The sequence below is a fragment of the Amblyomma maculatum genome, chromosome 5, assembly GCF_055883805.1.
Source record: "Amblyomma maculatum isolate TAMU_Amacu chromosome 5, ASM5588380v1, whole genome shotgun sequence".
Classification (NCBI taxonomy): Eukaryota; Metazoa; Arthropoda; class Arachnida; order Ixodida; family Ixodidae; genus Amblyomma; species Amblyomma maculatum.
Window position 1 is genome coordinate 110,050,817 of NC_139348.1, and position 19,884 is coordinate 110,070,700.

Genomic DNA, 19,884 nt, shown 5'->3' on the forward strand with positions numbered 1-19,884 from the left:
TCCCTCAATCTTCATGACCACTAAACTCGATTTAAAGTAGAATGTTTTATGCTTGATTTCGAGAACGGCTCCTTTATCCCTTTTTTATCAGATAAACAATTCACGATCTGTAATGAACGATTTCTATAGAAATTATACTCAAACCGAATGTGCGAATGGAGCTGACTTCGAGAGAGGCTGGTATAGCTGCACGCATGATTCATATTCCCCATATCACCGATGAAAGGGTGTCACATGCTGTGGAACTCAGAGCGTATTTGTAGAGTAAAGAGGCTTGCTTATCAATGCTGGGCTTGCAAATGGGATCAGCGCTGTTCGTTCCCTTCAATATGCTCCATGCCACCGAAAAAAAAAAATTAATTAGTAAGTTTCAGTGTAGGATCCTGTCGTAAGTTAACACCAAACCTGCTTCAGCGATTCATATTTTATCATAATGCAAGTTGCACTAAAATGTCATTATCAGTATATCATTCCATCGAAGCACGTATTTTTAAACGCATACAGTCCGCGCGTAGTCTACGCTTGAATCGCTATCCACTGGAGAACAGGCAAAAAGTAGGTCAATGCACGAGGTCATCTGCGCCCACAGAACTCGCAAAACAAAATAGTCCTAGTTCTGCTGTGGCGTCAAAATTCAAAACAGCTAACCGCACTAACGAAATGGCACTGTTTTCATGTTGACTGAGCCTCTGAGTGTGATACAATAGGTCGCATGAATATAAGTCGCAAATATGTAGTTGATGCTCGGTTTTACAAGCCTCAATCGGGTTGGCACCTCATCTTTCCGGTGTTCATATTGATCGAAATGGTCTTCTAGATAAATTTTGTAACTGCATCAACCTTCTTCTTGCAGCGGGTGAACCTGAAAACAGAGATGGCGATGAAGAACATGGGCTTCGCCGCCTTCCTTCTGGCGGTGCTAGCAACGCGACCAGAGCTGCGACTCTCACAGCCGGTGTCTGGTGGTAAGAAGACGAAAGAGCACTTTGTTCACTTTCTTATCTCCTATGTTAAGCATGCTGAGATCGCATTTGCGGGCTTAACCACGAAAACGCGCCCTCAATGCGTAAGGGAGAATTGGAGGGGATAAATACTGCACTATGAATAAGGTTCTGCTGAAACAGACAATTATGTAAGTTCTTCGTGTAAACCTGCTCTGTAAAAAAAACAGTAATAAAGTTCGTTAAGTGGAAAGGGAGAGCGCAGTAACTGGGTCCCTCTCAGTGCATGCTACCACCATGGGGTTGAGGAGGGGCGAAAAAAGGCCGTGAAAAAAAAAATGACGTTAAGGAGCCTCGATTCGCGCATCGAGGCACCCTAAATAAAATGAGAAAGTGGCGCCATCTTGTGAAAGGCTTACGCAATATTTTCCTAAAGGTCGGAGAATTTATTGTTCCCCTGAATTCGCACAGCATGCAGGCGTTTTTCCTCTTCCGGCTCTATTAAAATACGGCCGACCGCCGTTTGATTCCGCAGCTTGCGACTACAGATTGGAGAGAGACATAGCCTCTGTAGCGAATGTTCTGTCATTGCGCGTTATGCATCAGCTCCACATGCATTTTTTTTTTACTGATCACTTCAAACACTTGAAAGGGCACTGAAATGATTGATGATCACATTTTAATGCACCAAATCTGATGAGATAACCTTCGTTAGCGTTCGAGTCGAACTTAAAACCTCTTCGCAGACTTAAGTTTCATTATTGACATTAAAAATTTCTTCCTGAAATCGGTGCGGGCAACCCATAATCATTCTATCGAAGTGGGGAGTCTTGTTAATATTTGCATCTGGCGCGACCAACTGAGGTGAGCAAGACGGAAACCTGCTTCTTCTTCTTGTGCATCGGCCTGTATTGAATGGATGGATGAAAAGGGTGACAATTCGAAATCGTCAATGTCTTCCGTGTCAGTGAAGCACCTTAACAATATTGCATTGTATTGACAATTTATGGAGTACCGATCGTTCGTGTAAGTTAATATTCTAACCGCAGTACAGCGCCCCCCCCCCCCCCGCCCCCCCCCTCCCCCCCCCCCCCAAAAAAAAAGTGATGCATCACCGTCAGCTGAAAAACAAAGAAAGAATGAAGAAAGAAAAAAATTCGCATGAATGATATCAATACTGGCTACTTAACCCCTGCCTTCACGGTGTCCATGACCTTCCTACACGACACCTTCTTGCTTCATACTTTTTGAATGGCACGGTCTTGCGGGTGTAAACTGTTTTAGGTTTTGTGGTTTCATTAGGTTTAACGTCCCAAAGGCACTCAGGATATGAGGGACGCCGTATGGAGGGCTAGGGATAATTTCTGGGCATCTTTGACGTGCACTGACATCGCACAGCATACAGACGCCTTGCGGTTCGCCTCCTTCGGAAAACCGCCGGTATTGGTGGTACCAAAACTGGTCATTATGACGCATAGAAGTACCATAGTAGTGCTGCACACGGAAGGGCCGTACTGCATTTTTACGGGCGACTAAGCAATTAAAAAGGTACTGGAGACGGAGAGCGCCATCCAAAGCTTGAAAGTATAAGGACTGTGTGAATACAAAGCAGGCAACTTTTTTTTTTTGTTCTTGTCAGTGGTGTAATTGGAAGATTTCTTCTCTATTTTTTCGACATTTTCGCAGTGAGTATTAATAAGTGGAACCGGATTAATTGGAAAAATATGGGAGAGGCCTTCGCCTTGCAGTGGGTATAGTCAGGGTGATGATGATGATGATGATTAATAAGAAACAGTAATTACGTTTTCGAATACCAGAGATGAAGAAAAATAATGATTTCTCTCCTTTGTATGAAACGATTTCTAAAACAGGCAACAAGTCGCTTTCTTTATATCCCTTTCTGCCAGTGCTCGAATCCCTAAAGACCCCCCTCCGATGGAGCCAGACTTTAAGCACTAGACCCTCGCCCTCTTCCCATTCGTTTCACTTGGTGATGCATTTGAGATGGGTACTTATCTGGTTTGTGGCGCAGGAACAAATCAATCATATCAATGAAGCTAAAATCTCCCCGTGCGCATTACTTACTCAGAAACGACACATGTTGAATACAGGGTTGGTAGGAATCCTCACTTTTTTATCCAGCGTTTCGACAAGTGGACTTTTCTTCGTCTCTGATGAGGTCAAAAGCACAAAGTGCTTGTTTGTGTTTGTGTATAACTATGCAGCGCCAGAGGTCTTCGGAGTCAAAAGCACTAAACTTAATGTCGAAACGTTTCCTAGATGACTAAAGGTTTACTCTTTTCCTGTGTTCAATATATCCTGATTTTTGTCAAGTGTACAGAGAGGCAGAAGGGAAGAAACTTTTGAACAAGCCGGGTAGCCAAATGGCCAACAGAGACACCGTACGATTGCTTCGTGCTTCCCTGCTCTCACGTCTTCCCGAAAGATGGCGGCACTCATCCGCGAAGTGCGCTGTTTTTCATTTAATCAGGCATTGCCGCGAAATTCGTCATGACGATGCGGGCCACAAAAACTATCTCAAGGTTTTACCATGAAGGAGTCAGTGATGAAGCAGACAGAAAAATAATTTAGTGCTTTAGCTTGACGAAGCACAGATACACATACAGAAAAATTTCACACGTTTAGATAAGTCTGCTTCATTTAGCTCTACTTTGCCCCGTATTGGCACGCTTACTTCAGTTTTATTCAATTAGCTTTGCTTTACGCATTGCTACGTTTAGAAAAGTTTTTTTCTTGTTTAGCTGTGTACATCCCGGCCGGGTTCGGTTCTTTTTAAATGTTTTTAAAGATTGGTTTACGCAGAGTCAAGCTTTGCCTTTTCGCTGATTCGTTTGCTTCTCGTACGCACATAAAGGTATTAGAGAAGATAGTCAAGCTTCAACGTTTGTCGCTCTGGTTACGCAATTGCACAAACACGGTTTCATGACCAGAGCCCTAAGTTAAGCACAATACATGTTCGGCTCACATTATTGCTCTTACTGAAACTTGGCTCACGCCTAATGTTCTAGATCACGAAATTTTTCACAACGCAGATAATTTTACCATATACAGATGTGATCGGTTGGCTCATCGTGGTGGTGGCGTTCTACTTGCTATATCTAATGACATTTCATCCTCAAGTATCAATATTAACACTGGTCTTGAAATAGTCTGGGTGTCGTTAATTCTTGATCATTGTAAATTGATACTGGGTACATGCTACCGTTCCCCATCTGCACCGCCTACCTTTATAAACGAACTTCATGACTGTTTTAATAAAATATGCACGACTTTCCCTTCTACTCCTATACTCCTGCTCGGCGACTTTAATTTTCCTAACATTTCCTGGAACACTGATACGATGCCCATTTTGTCTCCCTTCTCAGCGCAGGGTGATGAATTCATTAACTTGTGCTCCTTATTTTCGTTGACGCAGCTAATTACTGAGCCAACCAGAATATCACCTAATGCCTCAAACACACTTGATCTTATCCTGACAAATAGACCGGATTTTGTATCAGACATTACTTTATTTTCAGGCATTAGTGACCATTTATCAATTACTTTTCACCTTAATGCGGCACCCCCCAAACATACCAAGGCAAAAAAGATTATACGCGACTACAAGAAAGCAAATTTCGTGGCAATAAATGATGAACTATGCACTTTCATGGAATCTTTTCTTTCAAACTTTCATGACCGTTCCATTCAGTCAAACTGGGATATCTTTGCAGGGGAAGTTGCCCGTCTAACAAACAAATATATTCCAATCCGCAACATCGTCTATAACTCGCACGCGCCATGGTACAACGCCCATATCAAAAAATTATCAAACAAGAAAAAACGGCTTTATCGCATCGCAAAACGTTCACCAACTGACTCGCGCTGGGCTGCCTACAAAGCTGCCTCCAAATTATACATAATGGCACTAAAAAGTGCCAAGGACCACTTTTTATCTAACACCCTACCGGACATGCTACAAACAAATCCCAGAAAATTCTGGCGAGTAATCAATCCCACATCCAGCAATCCTATCGCTTTGTTAAACTCATGTGGTGAATCGGTTAATAATGATATCTGTGCTGAAGTATTAAATGAGGCTTTTGTTAATAATTTTTCATCCAAAATCTGTACCAGTCTTCCTACTATATGTCATCATGATTACCTGGTGATGCCACCAGTGACTGTTGACACAGCTGGCGTTGCTCGCCTAATTAATACTCTAAAAGACCATTCTAGTCCAGGATATGATTTCATTAACGCAAAATTTTTAAAAAGCACTTGCGCTTATAGCTCAGTTATTTTAACTTATATTTTTCAACAGTCACTGGACACAAGCACACTTCCTGAACAATGGAAAATTGGAAAGATCGTTCCACTTCACAAATCAGGGAGCAAGTCCTCTCCTGCTAATTATCGCCCCATATCCATTACTAGTACATGTTGCAAATTACTTGAACATATCATATTCGCCACACTCGTGAACTTTCTTGAGAGTAATTCATTTTTCTCGTCTGCACAACATGGTTTCCGCAAAACTTATTCATGTGAGACTCAACTAATTTCTTTTACAAATAGCTTACATCATATACTGGATAAGTCATCAGTCGTTGATTGCATCTTTTTAGACTTCTCGAAAGCATTTGATAAGGTTTGTCATCAGTTGCTTCTTCAAAAATTACTTCCGCTAAATATTGACACCAATTTGTTCAAATGGATCGAATGCTTTCTCACCAATCGCTCACAATATGTCTGCGCTAACGGCTACAACTCATCCTTTGCTAATGTACTATCAGGTGTTCCACAGGGTTCCGTACTCGGACCGTTATTGTTCCTAATTTATATAAACGATCTTCCATCCTATGTGTCATCTAACATACATTTATTCGCTGATGACTGCGTTATTTTTAGTGAAATAAAAGACGATAATGATATTAACATTCTACAGCGCGACCTCACGGCAATAATCAATTGGTGTAATCAATGGCTGATGGAACTAAACTCTAACAAATGCAAGGTAATGCGTGTCACCCGTGCTGCTAATTCGTCCCCTCTATACTCTCTGAATGACATTGAACTTGATAGCGTCCATTCTTATAAATACCTAGGCATTCACATTTCATCCGACCTAACTTGGCGGCTTCATATAGATTACATCATTAACAACGCTAACAAAACGCTAGGTTATCTGAGACGTAATTTTTCCCGCGCCCCGTCTACTTTGAAATCACTCCTTTATAAAACTTTAATACTTCCAAAATTAGAATACTCAGCAGCGGTCTGGGATCCTAGCCATGATTACTTAATTACTGCACTTGAACGCGTTCAGAATAACTCTGCTCGTTTCATTCTTTCTAACTATAACCGAGGAGCAAGTGTCACAGAAATGAAAACTATTTTGCGTCTTCCATCATTGGCTTCACGACGAAAAGTTTGCCGGCTAACCCTATTCCACAAGTTATATTATCATTCCGTCTTACACAACAATTTTTTTCAGACACCCTATTACATATCGCATCGCATTGATCATCCCTGCAAAGTAGCCATCCCTTTATGCAAAACAGATTCTTTCTTACGCTCATTTGTTCCCCGTACTTCCAAAGAATGGAACGATCTTTCTAATGAAATTATATCTATTACTGATACAAATAACTTTCGCAAAGCTTTAACCTGCATTATATAAGTACTACTAGTTTTGTGTCTACTAATACAATTATTGCCGATTTCATAGCTAATATTGTATATATAGGATGTATTATTTATGTACCCGATTTTTGCAGTGTTTCTTTTTTTCCTGTATTTCTTTTTGCCCACTCCCCTCTGAAATGCCTGTACGGCCCTGAGGGTAAAGACAAATAAACAAATAAATAAGTTTTAAGCACTGCAGGCCTAACTTACAAGAGAGCGTGTTTAGGCTTAAATAACACTAATCAAGCTTTTTTTCACTTCGCTTATCTTTGATTTGCTTTGCCACGTCTTGCTAGGTTTAGTTAGATATTTAACTGATGCTTTAGGCTTTTATTAATATAATATCCCAGTCGGATAAAAGAAAATTTTCTGATGTTACGACAGAATTTCTGTGCGGTTTTTGACGGAAACCTGTTGTGACAACAGAACAATCTGTAGTAACATAAGAAATTTCTGTAGTTACTACAGGAAAGTGCTACAGAACTACAGACAACAAAAATATACTACAGAAAAACTACAAAACTACAGAAAAGTACTGCAGAACAACAGAAAAATCTGATGGTTACGACAAAACTACCGAATATCTTGTCGTATTTTCGACACAGTTCTGTAGTTTTTTTTTTTCGACTGGGATAGGCCTAGTGAAGGAGGTTAGTGGAATTTTGCTGGGCTCAAACCCCGCTGGCGGTGATTTTCTTTTTATTATTTTTCGAGTGGTTTCCTGAAGGAGGCTACAGAGCCATCTTGACGAACTCCGTGAATGCGGGTAGTAACGACTCCGCATGAAAAAAAAAAAAAAAAGAAAGTTTTGCTAGAGTTCTACAAAAGCGTACAAATTGAGTAATATTCAGTGCTATTGCCTAGTATAAAGGCCAATTCATATAGGCATGTGCATCAGTCAAATCAGAAATAATTCATGAAAACCAAATCGAACAGGGTAGACTGTTGGACGTCAGCTTGTAAGTTATATTAAATCTATGCTTTCTTCCCAATACTTTATTCCGGGGTGAGAATGTACAGCGTCGAATCTACCGAACAAAGATCCCCTGCTGCGAAGCATATATAGAGTTCGAAGAAAAATGCCTCTCTATTTCGTGATACCTGCGAATCCATACATTGGCGCATTATTCCCGTCTAATGCAACACTTCGTTGTTTTGTAAGGGGCTTTTCGAAACTCTTACGTTGGCAATTCTGCGAAGGAACTTCGCCGTACATTAAAAGCTTGATGCTTGTCATAAATAACCGAAACAAAAGGCAGCCAGCGCCAGCCGGCTTGAAACTATGATACCAAGCCAGATGAATAAATCGAGGAAGAGGAAGCATTAAACATAAGGTCAGGCATTTTTTTTATTATTATTATTATTATTTCCTGAACTTTCCAAGAACTGAAATAATATGCCGCTAAATTCACCCACGAACGTAGGAGAAGTACCTTCGGGCAATGATTATTGGTTTGAGCCCATTTTCCCGAAAATAAGGGGGGAGGGGGGGGGGGGGTTCCTATTTTAAAGTGAAATCCACGAACGCGTAAGCATAGGAGCAGGCTTATACCGAGGATCACAAACCTGAGCAGGGGGACGGCGGACGGGGGCGGGGGGAGGGAGATCATGCGCTTGGGGCTTCCTCAGCGTTCCGTGGCTGCTCTGGTGATGAACGGCCACTCTAAGAACTTTCTCCACGCGCGAGACTAAAGAAAGCAAGCCACACTAATACATGTGTGGAGATAGCATTAAGATTCAGGGTCCGCGTGTCAGCGTCGAAAACGCGTTGTAAAGACAGCAGCAGCTACGTGAATGTTTTAAAAACGCCATGTGGAGGTGGCCTGGCCTGAGATGAACCACGCCGACCTCTGGCCCCCAGCGCTCTCGAGCCATGGCTCCCCTGCAAACTCTACCGCATTGCAAGCAGGCAGTAGAGAACGTGGCTGCTCCCTTGTTGAGTCGTGCCAAGATTCTAATGTGTGTTAGGCAACGTAACGATGTTCAAATTAATTCCCCGGAATCTGAAGCCGCGCACGCATCTACGTGTATGCTCGTTCTTAAAAGAATTATTGTGCATCCTGGTCCTGCTGGGAAATCTTGTAGCTTTCTCGCTCGCCGCTCAGTCCATTTACGGTATACGATGATGGATGGAGTTAATTTACTCCCTAGGCAGCAACGGCTGACAACTCAGCAGGGGCTAAACTGTTGCAATTCGAAGAATAATGAGTTTTAGTCCTCCTGAATAGCTCCTGTTCTCGATGGGATGAAGGGCGGCACATCGCAGCTATGCCAAAGAACGCTTACTTGAATCCATAATGTTAAGACACATAGTAATAAGAAGTAGGCTAGAAGGTATTCGAGTACGGCTGAATGAATCTCCCGGAAGCACTCCGCTGGTGCCAGACCACGAAGTATGTTTTAAAAGCCTGCTGTAGAGGTCAGTGAGTAGAATACAAATCGACTTCCTTCAACGCCACCCAAGTCGTGATTTTAGGCTTTCGACTTCAAGCTTTGTCTAGACGGAACCAGAGGCTCTCCGGTTTCGGGTTCCTAAGAAGCAACCTCTGAACAGACCTTCTTAAAAACAGAGTATCATGAACATGGCTAGGCATTTTTTTCCGCACTATGGAAACCGTGCTTGTACCGTGAAGCCAGCAGAAGCTGGTCATGGTTCCTGATCTTGTTTACTGCTCACGATCGTGGATATCCGTTTGTACTTGTGGCAGGCGCCGTGTTGACGAGTGCCGGTATCCGTCACTGAAACAGTCCCCAGGTGGGACATAAAAGTGCTAGGTCACCGCGACCTCTGGCGGTTGCAGCCAGCATCCGTTGGATATGTCTCTGTGGCATGAGGCATTCAACATATCATGTTTTACTTTGCCATAGACGAGCGAGGGAATTTTTTTGCGTGGTGAGATAGCATGAACTCAATGCAAAGAGCGAACAGGCAGTCTTCATATATATATATATATATATATATATATGTATGTGTGTGTGTGTGTGTGTGTGTGTGTGTGTGTGTGTGTGTGTGTGTGTGTGTGTGTGTGTGTGTGTGTGTGTGTGTGTGTGTGTGTGTGTGTGTGTGTGTGTGTGTGTGTGTGTGTGTGTGTGTGTGTGTGTGTGTGTGTGTGTGTGTGTGTGTGTGTGTGTGTGTGTGTGTGTGTGTGTGTGTGTGTGTGTGTGTGTGTGTGTGTGTGTGTGTGTGTGTGTGTGTGTGTGTGTGTGTGTGTGTGTGTGTGTGTGTGTGTGTGTGTGTGTGTGTGTGTGTGTGTGTGTGTGTGTGTGTGTGTGTGTGTGTGTGTGTGTGTGTGTGTGTGTGTGTGTGTGTGTGTGTGTGTGTGTGTGTGTGAAGGAAAGAAGCCAACAGTCGGCGAGGCCAAGGAAAGCGTTGGGGATGGTACTTTATGTCTTTTTCTTTTTTTTATGTTCTCTTGGATAATCACAGAAATTAGTAATGTAATCTGTTTAGGGGAAAGATATTTAAACACAAAGTAGAAGAAAAAACAACGTGCCGATGGTGGGATCCGAACCCACGACCTCCGAATAACGCGTCCGGTGCTCTTCCAACTGAGCTACATCGGCCGCTGTCCCCCCTGCTACTTTCTTGGGTATTTATGTTGTCTATATACGAACCTTGAAAGTGTTCACCAGCGCAACCCTCAGCCATAGCGGCGGACGTGGAACACCCTTTGTACCGCCAGCGTCACGTAGAACGTGATCAAGAGCGAGGGCGAAAGCTGTGCTAGAACCCTCTTACGCTACCTATGGCTTCAAGACTGCCAGAACCGAGACCCCGTAAGCTACAAGCAGATCAATTAAGGGGAAATGAGGGCGCTCGTTATAATACATGAAGGAAAGAAGCCAACAGTCGGCGAGGCCAAGGAAAGCGTTGGGGATGGTGCTTTATGTCTTTTTTTTTCTTTTTTTTAATGTTCTCTTGGATAATCACAGATTAGTAATGCTTTCGAAAGTCGTAAAGCATGACCCTCCCCCCCCCCCCCCCCTCTGAGCGCTCGGGGGGGGGGGTCATGCCTTACGACTTTGTAACCTTTGCCGATGCACATCGTTGTGACACTATTATATACATCTTTTCCCATTATCGTCATTGTGTATTCACACACGTTAATTCACCGCCCTATTGAAGTCCTGTCTCCCTCGCTGACAAGCTCGTCATTGAATTGAGCGATTTTACAAATTCACACTCTCAACTTTGTTTCATACTGCTCCACCTCCTACGAAGTAGCAAGGATTTCAAGCAGAACATGTATTTCTCTTGTGAATCGTGTACCTTGCACTCACCTTGTTCATATTGTCCTCTGATTGGTGAATGCAGGTGTGTGCGACAAGAACCTCCTGCCGACCCGAAGTGTGGTGTGCTACGTGAGGCCCGATGACCCGCACTTCGACCTCTCCCACCTGGACCCCTGTCTATGCACGCACGTCGTCTACGGGACGCTGCAGGTACAAGGGGATCTCTCGCTAGGACCCTTCGCCCACGGTGAGATTTGCTGCGGTCAACAGCGTTTTCGCGCAAAAAGTACTTCTAGCTAATCTAGGTAAGGAGATATGGTCTTGTAAAGTAAGAGTAATTTCAAAAAGACTTCGGTGAAGCAACGCGGCTAAATATATGTGGGCGTTACCAACAAAATGTTGAAAAGGACAGAAGGTATAGTTCTACACCACTCAACAATCGTTTAGTTGTTTCACAGTACCGAAACTATACAAGGGTCCATATTCCATAGCGCCCAACGAACATGAATAATAAAACAGTATCTCCTCGCTGTATACTTTTCTCCATTTTATGTGCTTAAATTCAAAGCGAGTTGATTTGTTTCCAAAGTAGGATTACTTGTGAAATCGTGCACACGTTCCAAAAGCCTCTTTAATTTATTCATTAATCCGGCCAGATAACAGTTGGACAAATTTAACAACTGACAACTGCTATGATCCGACTAGCCCCCAAACGCGATACTACAAGGTAACCATGTGGAGCAGTTGGCTTGCGTCAAACATCATGGAACTAGTGGATGAACTAATGAGTTGTCAGTTCAGCGCTGTACTGTGTACTGTGTACTGTGCCTCGTGCTGTGCGTGTGTGTAATGACCAAAGACATTTGTTGTTCCAGCGTAGCTCTCTACCTTTATTTACATCTTCATGATGTTTGTTTCCAGGCCTTTATATAGGCTTGACCAAGCTTATGGCTTCAAGCCAGCGGGTATTCAGACCTTTCCTGGTGGGCTACGATTCTTGAACTGTTGCCTCACTATTCTTAACAGACATGTCCAGAGTAGTGGCGCATATATAGGCCTCTTAACATATTCCTTCTGGTATGTCACATACTTGCATTCCTCTTTCTCTTCGTAATGCTTCGTACCTTGCTGTCTTGCTCCGGTGAAAGGTAGTGAAGTGTGGCAATGGCTGCCTTTCTTTCCTCTTTTTGTCTTTCTCCCGGTCAACCCCACTTTCATCTCCATTTGAACTTGGCAGTTGGCAGTGTGTTCGTGTCAAATGTAGAACGAATGCGTTAATTATTTCCGGCTCATTGTACAGGCAACCTGACGGCCCTGGGCGTGCTCCGCCAGAGGAACCCTCAGCTGGTTCCCATGGTAGAGCTGCGGGGCCTGGACCACGTGGAGCAGGTGCCCAACGAGGAGCAGCTTGTGCAGCTGGCACAGCAGGTGTCTCACGCTGTGGCCCCTACCAAGCCCAGGGGTCTGGACGTGGACTACCAACTGCATGGCGTCGACTACCAAGTGGCCATGGAGCAGAGACCCGTACTGGGACAGTTCCTGCACGTGAGTCACCCGATCTTCAGCGCAAGTTAGGCTTAAACACTAGCCGACCTACACCACCTGTGAGCACTAAATATTGCACTTAAAATCAACTCTATCCACGCGCGCTGTTGGGCACATTTAGGAATGCAGCCCCCAAGATGCGGTTAGTCATGCAGTAGCGCATTATGAGTACACCCCAGCGCAAGAAGCCTCGAAGAGATAGCGCAGCAGGCATAATGGCAGCTCTAAAATAACGCTCAAAAGCATTTTTTTTTTCAGTCGCTTGCAGACTCCGCGTGTCTTGTTTCCGTTGAGAATGGCGTCAGTGATTTAAGGTAGAACAAGCAGCTATAAAATGGACGGTCTTTGCCTAAAACCCCAAACGTGCGATTACTAATTAAAATTTACGCATGTAATTATATCATCACGCAAAACGCCCCCTCTACATTTAGTGCATGATAGGTGGTTAGCTTGCGTCAGCGCTGAAGAATACACATTGTTCTACTACAGACAAACCGTGCTGAGGCAGTGTGCGAAGGCCAGACACAACCGTCGATTGTGCAGGACGTAGTTGATTTCAATCGCATTTTTCGCCTTTTGCGCGCTAACAAGGCATTTCAAAGCAACGTTTAGAATACGTGTCTTCGTGACGGGGTTCCTCTGTATCTTGATGTATGTGCAACCTGAAGAAAAAAATTAATCCCCTGACAAAGAAAACTCGCTACTCCCCATTCAGTTTCTGTTGTCCAAGATTCTATCACGCGAGCGTCTGAAGAAAAAATAACCCGAGTAAGACCGTGCGCTTCGAGTACGCCTTCAGTCTCGTCTTATTGGCGTCATTTCAAATGCTGTCATTGCCGTCTCCGCGTCCTTGCTTCGCGCCAGATAGGGCGTACGGCTCAGTATCCTGGTGCGGTTCGTTCTTGCAGCATTTCCGGCAAGAGACGCCCATCCGACACCCGGTCGTGACGGTCACTGTGGCCAAGGAGCCCCACCTCGTGAACCACGCCTACGATTTCAGGACGCTGGTCAGGTAGGCCTCTGTTCCTCCTCGCACGTCTTGCCGCGCTTCCCTTCATCTATTTGCTCCTCTTAACTTGTCGCCGTTTTTCTCGGACCCTTTACTCCAGCTTTGTTGTAAAGGCATGCGGATTTGCATAATATATGCTTGCTATTCTAAACCAATAAAGAGCCCCAGATAGCTGAACAGGATATTGCGGGCACAAAGAAGAGCAGCGAATAATTTTTGCACGATTAATTTTCTTTCCCTTTTTCGCTCTTTACTAGACTGAGCAGAATTTGCAAGGCACCGACTGTGAACGTAATCAGTACTGTTTGTTCCCTGCTGTCACAGAGGCGCTTAGAAAGGCATTACAGTTTCATTAAAGCCAAATTAAATCTGACAAAGAGCCCCTGACTGCGGGCCATCGTTTTGCCGGGAGAGCCAGTGCGCTTGTTCTGTTGATACTGCTTCATTTTTAGCGCGTTATTGCGCCGATATTTGTGTCTGAGTTCGTTACATTGTTCCTGCACTAAAGCAATCCTTCCGTTTCATTGCAGGAATGCTGACTACGTGAACGTGCCGGCCTTCATGTTCCACGACGGACAGCCCGAGTACGCGTCGCACCCCGCGCCCCTGCACGGCGATCGAGGAGCCATGGACAATACGGTATGGGCACGGCTACGTCTGTTGCGGCGACATTGTACATAGCTCTGTGAGACGTTTATAAAATCAGTGTAACTGCCAGTGTAACTGGCGAGAACGATTGTTCTCGTCATTACATCGCAAAGATGCAAGCCGGCCTGGCAGCTCCTGCAACTCGGTCATGTCATGTGTTCGCGTGACGTCACACAACCCGCCGACCAATCAGAACCCGCCACTCTTATTTGCCACAGACATATGCCCTTGGGTTTTCGCTCACCACGCCTTCAACGCCGGAGTTTCTGGAAAACGCGGCTTTTAAGGCCGTCACTTTGATAAACGTGAATGTCAGTTCATATAAGAAAAAAGTAGATGCTAATATGATTGGGTGTATTATGATTTACTCCGTTCATGCGCAACCGCTCTGCTCCGCAGGACTCCCTGGTGAACCTGGTGCTGGCGATGGGCGTCCCGCGCCAGAAAGTGGTGGTGGGCGTGCCCATGTTCGGCATGACCTACCGCCTGGCAGACCCCAACGTGGCCACTATCGGCGCGCCGCTGTATCACGGACACGACGACGCCTACCAGTTCAACCACCCGCAGGTTTGTTGAACACGCTCACTCTGGCGACTACCTTGACAAAGAGTTGCGCGCTGAACTGTTAAATGTATTCCCGCATTAAAATTTCCGCCCTATTCCGATCAACGTCCACGTTTCTCCTCTAAAACAATACATACATGCAGATCAGCGATTGTGCGAGGAAGTTTGACTCTGACAAAATGTTACGTCACTTGTGAACACCCACGCTGCGATGGCGATTATGTAGCGTGTACGACGCCTATACCCACAATATTAGCCTGCTCACAGCCTTTTGGAGCATGGTAATATGCGTTCTTGTTGTGATTGTTGTCCGGCTGGGACTTTTTTATTTATTTTATTAGCCAAGACATATTTTTTGCAATTCTTGATCCGCGCGCCTGTGTCTACGGACTACCGCATGTAAGATACGTTCCGACAACGTCGCATATCGTCGCTCGTCGCCAGCCTGTGTGAGCACTGTCCCGAGGACATTGGTTTCAGTGTTCCCAAGGTGGCGGCGGCAGCCATCCTCCACAATTTATTCCAAAGAATGAGGGAGTTGGTTATAAGACACATTTACCTTCCAATCACCTGCCACATAACATGCGTAATTTCTTTGTCGCGATCAGAAGTCTACCAGTGAGCGCAACCTGTGCCTCGCTCTTGCTGGCCATTTCTTTGTGTCTGGCAAACTACGCTGTCATAGGACCCTGCCAAAGTCTTTCAAAGACGCAACATTTTTAAGGAATCATTTTTCGGCTGCCGCTTCAGAATATGCACGAACACCTAAGCTTAAAAATGTATCTTCTGATGGTATTTCTTTTTACGTGCTTCTTCTTGCTTTGCCATGCAGAAACTTCTCGCCAGTTTGTAGCAACGTTCATGTTGTTGGGATAGTTAGCACTCACTGCAGTCTAGCCAGTGCATTTGCAAGTGTCCTTTACGTAAGCTTGTAAGCCGATCACCAAACGTTGTGGCCGCATCGGGTCAGACTGCGTGGTTTACTTCCGTTGCCTCGCACTGAATGTCGTCCTCACCTATTTGCAACTGTGCGCAATGGACACAAAACAATCAGCTTTCGCATCGCCCTCTTAAAGTGAACTTTTATAACGCATTACCACTAACATACCCAATCGCCGACTTCGCCGACTTGTAAATATTAGCCTCGAACCGCTTCGCGGTGGTGACTCGGTGGTTTTGGTGCTCGACTACTGATGTCAACGAAGGGAGTTCGATCACGTCCTCGGCGGCCGCTTTTCGAGTGAGGCTAAAACCAAGGCACCCATTCGCTGTGAGATGTCAGTGCACGTTAAAGAACACTAGGCGGTCAAAATTTTCCGGAGCCCTCCACTACGGTTTCCCTCATAGCGTGAGTAGTTTTGGAACGCTAATATATCATAAACCAGAGCTAACCTGGCGCCGCACCGAAAGTAGAATGAAATGCAACGAGTTAGTGCACACACATGGCATTTGGCCAACATTACTGAATTGGCTGTAATTGTTTTTTTTAACTCATTTTGGAAGGATTTGCAGCTGCATCAGTTACATGGATGGGCGTCATTGCTGCGACACACCGACTGCATTTAATCTTTTCTTTCGCGTCTGTTTCTTGCGTCTCCTTTCTATCTGCACGTGGCTGTAAAAGTTAAGGTATTCATTTCGTCACGGTGTGGATGCACGTTCAGACGAAGCAAGGTGAAAATGCAGCCGTTAAATGCACTCCTGAACTAATAATTCTTGGCCTTAGTAATTTATAAGCAGTGATTGATAGATTACCTTCTATGAGTGTTCAAAAAAGAAGCGTTAGCTTATGAATTGCTTGGCGCGACAAAGGGTTTGTATATATGAACAGATGTTGCTCTAACTATGTCCGCGTAGAGCTAAATATTCCAAATTAATCGATTTCGGTCATCAAGGGAACGTTTCCTCTGACCCGTATTAGGACAAGCGCGCAAGTTGACACTACCCTGCCGGGGTGGAGCAGTGGTTACGGCACTCGACTACTGTTCGTAAGGACGCGGGATCCAATCCCGGCCTCGGCGGCCGCCTTTCGAATGAGGCGAAAAGCAAGGCGCCCGTGTGCTGTGCGATGTCAGTGCACGTTAAAGAACCCCAGGTGGTCGAAATGTCCGGAGGCCTCCACTACGGCGTCTCTCATAGCCTGAGTTGCTCTGGGAAGTTAAACACCACAAACCACCACCAACCAACCACAAGTTCACACTATTGCGCACATGTGCGAGTGTATGCATGCTTCATATTTCACGACTGTCATCCCAAGAAACATGTCAATCAACTACTTAACTGGACTAACAAATCTGGTAGCGTTAGAGAGTCTCACGGTCTCTCCTATTACTCTCTCCGCAGTTCTGCGCCTTGCAGCACAACTTGAACTTCACTGTTGCCCGCGATGCTGACCTGACCGCACCGTACGCTGTCAGCGGAGATGCCTTTATGGGATTCGAAGACGAGCTCAGCTTGAGGCTCAAGGTAAGTTCGCGGAGCCTGCTTCGAATTCTTTGCAGAAGCGGAGAAAACTTTTAAGCACGAATGTTAAAACCCCTTTGTAGGCGCTTCCAAAATATTATCACTGAGAAAACACACCTTTTAAAGGCAAGGCGAAAATGACAAATGTAGTTACTAAAAACCGATTGCAGATGCGTAATAAATAAAATCCTCAATTAGGAATTTCAATCATAGAAAAACTAGCAAAGTTTCCATTCTTCATTACGCATACGGGAGAGTGAGCAGAGTTTAGAGTATACGCATTTCTGACATTAGGGCATTATCTTGCGAAAGTATTGGAATATTGAACCCAACTGGAAGCTTCCCAAGTACACTATCAAAGCGTCGATTTTTTTTTTTATGACAATAACAGAAAATATCATTGGAATCTCAGTACAAAACCATAGTGTAACGGTAGGCAACGGAAGATGATGAGAGATCTTAGGTAAATGCAGGCATTTTTCAAACGTGAAAACCAGGTGTCATCATAACCTAAATCTAAAGCCATATTTCGCCCGTACTGATAATTTCAAACACAGCTTTTTTCCCCGCACAATTGAACACTGAAACTCAATTCCTGCCACAACGCGATCTCTTTCATTACGCTTATTTTTAACAGCCATTGATGCCACATGATTTTTTTAATAATTGCTTTGTTCATTCTGGGTGTTGCTTCATTTTCTTTTACATTTCACAGCGTCTCTACCATATCTTATCCACTGCGTGTGTTAACATGTTAAGTTTGTTTTGTACCTTGCCATTTTACTAAGTATTCTTCTTAACCGCACTCCTGCAATAGCCCCAGCAGGGGCTGCAGTGTCTATAAATAAATAAATAAATAAATAAATAAATAAATAAATAAATAAATAAATAAATAAATAAATAAAAAACAAATGCCTTGCACGAAAAAAATCGAGAAATGCAATACGAGCTGAATTAAAACGATAACTTTCGCTTCTTAAGTAAGGAGTGATGCATGGAAGGACATCTAATGTTAGTCAAGCTAATTGTGCAATTAAATCCGCCAGAATGTCATGTTTTTAAAAGATAATTAGTGCACACAAGAGGAAATAGTATTTGTTGCCGTGTATCGTCAGCCTTTTGGTGGTCTTTGTAACAATTATGTTCGTCTCGTTCGTCGGCTGAATGATGGTGTAGGGACAAAATGTTTCGTACATCTTGTTCGCACAACCCCAACTACGCCTTACAGTTTTCAGACCAAAGCCCATGCATTGAGATCCGACGCTCTTACTTGCCCAAAAGTCGAAGGTCAGCTTATCGAACGGCCACTACCTGCTGAAACGATGAATATTGCTCTACAAAAAAGCGCCAAGGTGCCATTTATATTTCACTGCCGGATTCGCAGGCCGCGCCACCATCTCGACCCGCTAGAAAGTGCCCATATGCCATCATGGGACTTTGATTCGAAGTTCCTCGGCCCATTGGCTACGGTTCGCTTTACGTGGCAGCTTTTATAAAATGTCTTGATTTGGCCTTGCATAAAGTGTTATCTTTCTTAACTACTAGTGCTAAGTAACTAAGGCGAACAGGATACCTTAGCACGTTTTTAAGGTGGAAGTATTCCTAGGCTCATGGTGTATATCTCGCGTCTGTGAGATGTGTTCGCTGGATGTGTCAGCGAGATTCTGCGAGATTACGCGAGATGTGTTTGCGAGACGTCGCAGTATGTTCTGACTTTAACATAATTTCTCTGGTAAGGACGTCGCCATAGGTTCTAACGACGAAGCGAAAGAAAGAACTTAATAACAATATAACGAGTGCACATACACGCAATATTAAGGAAAAAGAGAAGAGGCAGACGAAACAGAAAGAAGAAGATAAGGAGAAAAGGCTCTCGCCATTAACCTCTTTCAAGAGGTTATTCAGAAGGCCAACTACAACGACCATCTCTTAAGCGAAACTAACTACAATCCTGTAATTTTTGTTTCTTCCTCGTCGCAGGGCAAGTACATCCAAGTGCAAGACCTTGGAGGTGTCTACGCTTACGCCGTCAACGACGATGACACACGTGCCGTGTGCGGACAAGGACAGTTTCCCCTGTTGCACAGCTTGCATGAGGGCATCACGGGAGGTCTGCACGGCGCCGGCGGTCAGCTCGAGTACTTGGCCACCAACACTGAGACTCGCATCGTGCGCATCGTGGACCAGACCGGACACAACCTGCACGTCGACGGACTCAACTCGTACAGCGTGGCCGGGTTCACGTGCACCCGCGCGGGGTCCTACCGGCATCCGCAAGACTGCTCCAAGTTCTTCCGCTGCGTGAAGTACGACCAGCGCAAACACGACTACACAGTCTTCATCTTCGACTGTCCGCCAGGACTCGTGTTCGACGAGAAAATCGAGGTGCGTCCGAAGCACGGATTTTGCTTAGAACTTTTGCGCTCTGCCATTTAATTGTAGTCAGTCTCATCTGATACCACGGGGATCAGTCCACGGGGGGTTGCTAGTTGTGCAGTTTCCAATAAACTGCAGGATTAGCCTTCCCACTGGCGCCACTTATTTTAGTGTAGATGACTATGTTTATAACTTTTGAAATTAAACATAAACAAAACATCCGTGGGTAAATTTTTTTTATTTCATTCAACGTTATATAGGAGGTCAATTGTCTTTGCATGAATGGATACATATATTAGGAAATATACAAAATAAATTTCTTATCTCCGTATCAAAAGTATCTAAGAATGTTCGAAACTTTTAGCTAACCTGAAAACATGAAATGTTCACTCACTTTTATAAGCATATCGAAGTGGC

The 19,884-nt window shown here is 44.4% G+C and overlaps 1 protein-coding gene across 1 annotated transcript in view; it reads left to right on the forward strand.

Annotated features, from left to right (window-relative positions):
* LOC146189233 (uncharacterized) overlaps positions 1-19,884 on the forward strand; it is a 115,312-nt gene that overhangs the window by 91,227 nt on the left and 4,201 nt on the right. Inside the window, exons 2-9 of the mRNA XM_084605208.1 lie at positions 854-965; positions 10,936-11,109; positions 12,163-12,407; positions 13,316-13,419; positions 13,947-14,055; positions 14,464-14,631; positions 16,972-17,094; positions 19,072-19,476. Of these exons, the coding sequence (XP_084461334.1) occupies positions 854-965; positions 10,936-11,109; positions 12,163-12,407; positions 13,316-13,419; positions 13,947-14,055; positions 14,464-14,631; positions 16,972-17,094; positions 19,072-19,476 (1,440 nt within the window). The remainder of the gene's footprint in view (positions 1-853; positions 966-10,935; positions 11,110-12,162; positions 12,408-13,315; positions 13,420-13,946; positions 14,056-14,463; positions 14,632-16,971; positions 17,095-19,071; positions 19,477-19,884) is intronic.